The sequence below is a fragment of the Bison bison genome, unplaced genomic scaffold, assembly GCF_000754665.1.
Source record: "Bison bison bison isolate TAMUID 2011002044 unplaced genomic scaffold, Bison_UMD1.0 scf7180017864212, whole genome shotgun sequence".
Taxonomy (NCBI): Eukaryota; Metazoa; Chordata; class Mammalia; order Artiodactyla; family Bovidae; genus Bison; species Bison bison.
Window position 1 is genome coordinate 2,178,398 of NW_011494784.1, and position 2,149 is coordinate 2,180,546.

At 51.3% G+C, this 2,149-nt stretch overlaps 1 protein-coding gene across 3 annotated transcripts in view; it reads right to left on the minus strand.

The window, feature by feature from the left end:
- TRPM6 (transient receptor potential cation channel, subfamily M, member 6) overlaps positions 1-2,149 on the minus strand; it is a 166,364-nt gene that overhangs the window by 122,998 nt on the left and 41,217 nt on the right. Inside the window, exon 1 of one of the 3 annotated variants that reach the window (XM_010844889.1) lies at positions 634-711. The exons of 1 other annotated variant lie outside the window; for it this stretch is intronic. In XM_010844889.1, coding sequence (XP_010843191.1) covers positions 634-666 — 33 coding nt within the window. In that variant the 5' untranslated portion in view covers positions 667-711. Of the gene's footprint in view, positions 1-50; positions 593-633; positions 712-2,149 lie in introns of those variants that run through there. One more of the 3 variants, XM_010844891.1, reaches the window with a different exon arrangement.

Here is a 2,149-nt window from a genome sequence, read left to right on the forward strand (position 1 = left end):
GGAGCCCCGGGAGGGGACTCCGGGAGGGTGTTTGGGGCGGCGGCATTTACCTTGACCTGCACTCTCATCGCTCCGGGACTCCGGGGCGGGCCTCGCGGGGACCTGTAAGGGTGCAGGCAGTGGCCTGGGGACTTCTCCCGCCGCCTCCCGGAGCCGCGACGCCCGGCTTCTCCAGGTCTGCGCCGCCCAGACGTGCCTCTCCGCTCCGAACCGAGACTTCTCTCCTCCCGGGTCCGGCCTCACGCCACGTCCGGTCTCCTCCGCCGCCCGCCCGGAGTGGAACCAGAGAACTGCCTCCTCTCCCGGGATGGGTTCCCCACCGCCCTAAGGCGGACCCCCAGCCCCGTTAGGTTTCCGCTCTGATACCACCTCCACGCTGGCCCCGTTCCAGCTCCCGGAACCTGGGCTGTGGGGCGTGCACTTAAGTGTCCTACGGTAGCGAACCCTCAAATATGATAATTGGCTCCGGGTGGAGACCAGAGGAGTTGAGAGCAGATATTTCGTAAGTCCCATCTATTCTAGATTCTAGTTAAATAACTTGTGGCCGGCCCCACCTACAAAGCACCCAGGGCACTGGGATCAAATCTGGTAAAGTCGCTGAAGACAGCCCCGCCGACTGGCAGCCCGGCTTACCTGTAAGCGCTCCGCCGCGGAACGAGCGCTCATCCTGGACTTGCAGGCCCCGCTACCAAAGCCTTATCTGAGCTTCTGACTTGTGGAGTCAGATTTGAGCTCCACCTCCACACGCTGCCTTTTACAGCCGTATAGATTTGTCACAATACCTTTTGGCCTCAGTTACCTCCAGTGTAGAAAGGTGATTCCGACCTTACCTGGATCAAGTATAGGGAGGGTCAGATGGGATTTTCATCATCATCACAGATATATCTAATTGTATATTTAATTGTGTTGGTCTTGTTGAGTCAGCATGGTGTTGGGAGGACACGGGGGCGGAGGGGTAACCTAACAAACAGTCTTTTACTATCTGGGAGTTATTGGATGTTAGGTGACCCCTTTGGGCCTGGGATTGTTTGTTTATCTACACAGTGGGAACGATGGTGAATGAATCCCTTTCCTCAGAGGCTGTTCTGAAATCCAGAAGATACATCAAAAGCTTTGTGATTTCTGTATTTTCGGTGGGTTCCCCTGGTTAGGCAGTCTTTTTAAGGCTGCCATCAGTTACTGTGGGTGAATCCCAGTATGTTGGCAGAGATGAGGCTCACTTATTACAAGTGTAGTTAACAATGGTAGCTATTCATCCTTAACTGACTTCAAATTAGTCCATTCTGAATTTCTGCCCAGTGAGCTCACATTTGCAGACACTTCTTTTTTTCACTCATTTTTTTCTTCTTGTTGGCCACACCAGGTAGCATGCATACACGCTTGCTAAAGTCGCTTCAGCCATGTGACCCTATGGACTGTAGCCAGCCAGGCTCCTCTGTCCATGGGATTCTCCAGGCAAGAATATTGGAGTGGGTTGCCATGTTTATATGGGATCTTAATTCCCCCACCCAGGGATGAACCTGAACTCCCTGCCATGGAAGAGCAAAGTCTGAACTGCCAGACTGCCAATGGAAGTCCCTTCTCTCATTTCTCAATGTGGTTTTAATTTTTCTTTGTTAGAAAACTTGAACATCTTATTTGCATATTAACATTTTGTTGTTGTTTGTTTTTCTATTAATACATTTACTCTTTTTCTCCTTGACCCAATTCCCTCAAAATTTTAATGTGAGCAGTTAACGGATTCAGGAGCCCCCCTAAGGCATGTAAGCACCTCTTGATTGGTATTTCTCCATACATCTCCTCTGTCAGTCTGTCTCAGCACTAGAGACTCAGTTCAGTTCAGTCACTCAGTCATGTCCGACTCTTTGCGACCCCATGAATCGCAGCATGCCAGGCCTCCCTGTCCATCACCAACTTCCGGAGTTCACTCAGACTCACGTCCATCGAGTCAGTGATGCCATCCAGCCATCTCATCCTCTGTCATCCCCTTCTCCTCCTGCCCCCAATCCCTCCCAGCATCAGAGTCTTTTCCAATGAGTCAACTCTTCACATGAGGTGACCAAAGTACTGGAGTTTCAGCTTTAGCATCATTCCTTCCAAAGAAATCCCAGGGCTGATCTCCTTCAGAATGGACTGGTTGGATCTCCTT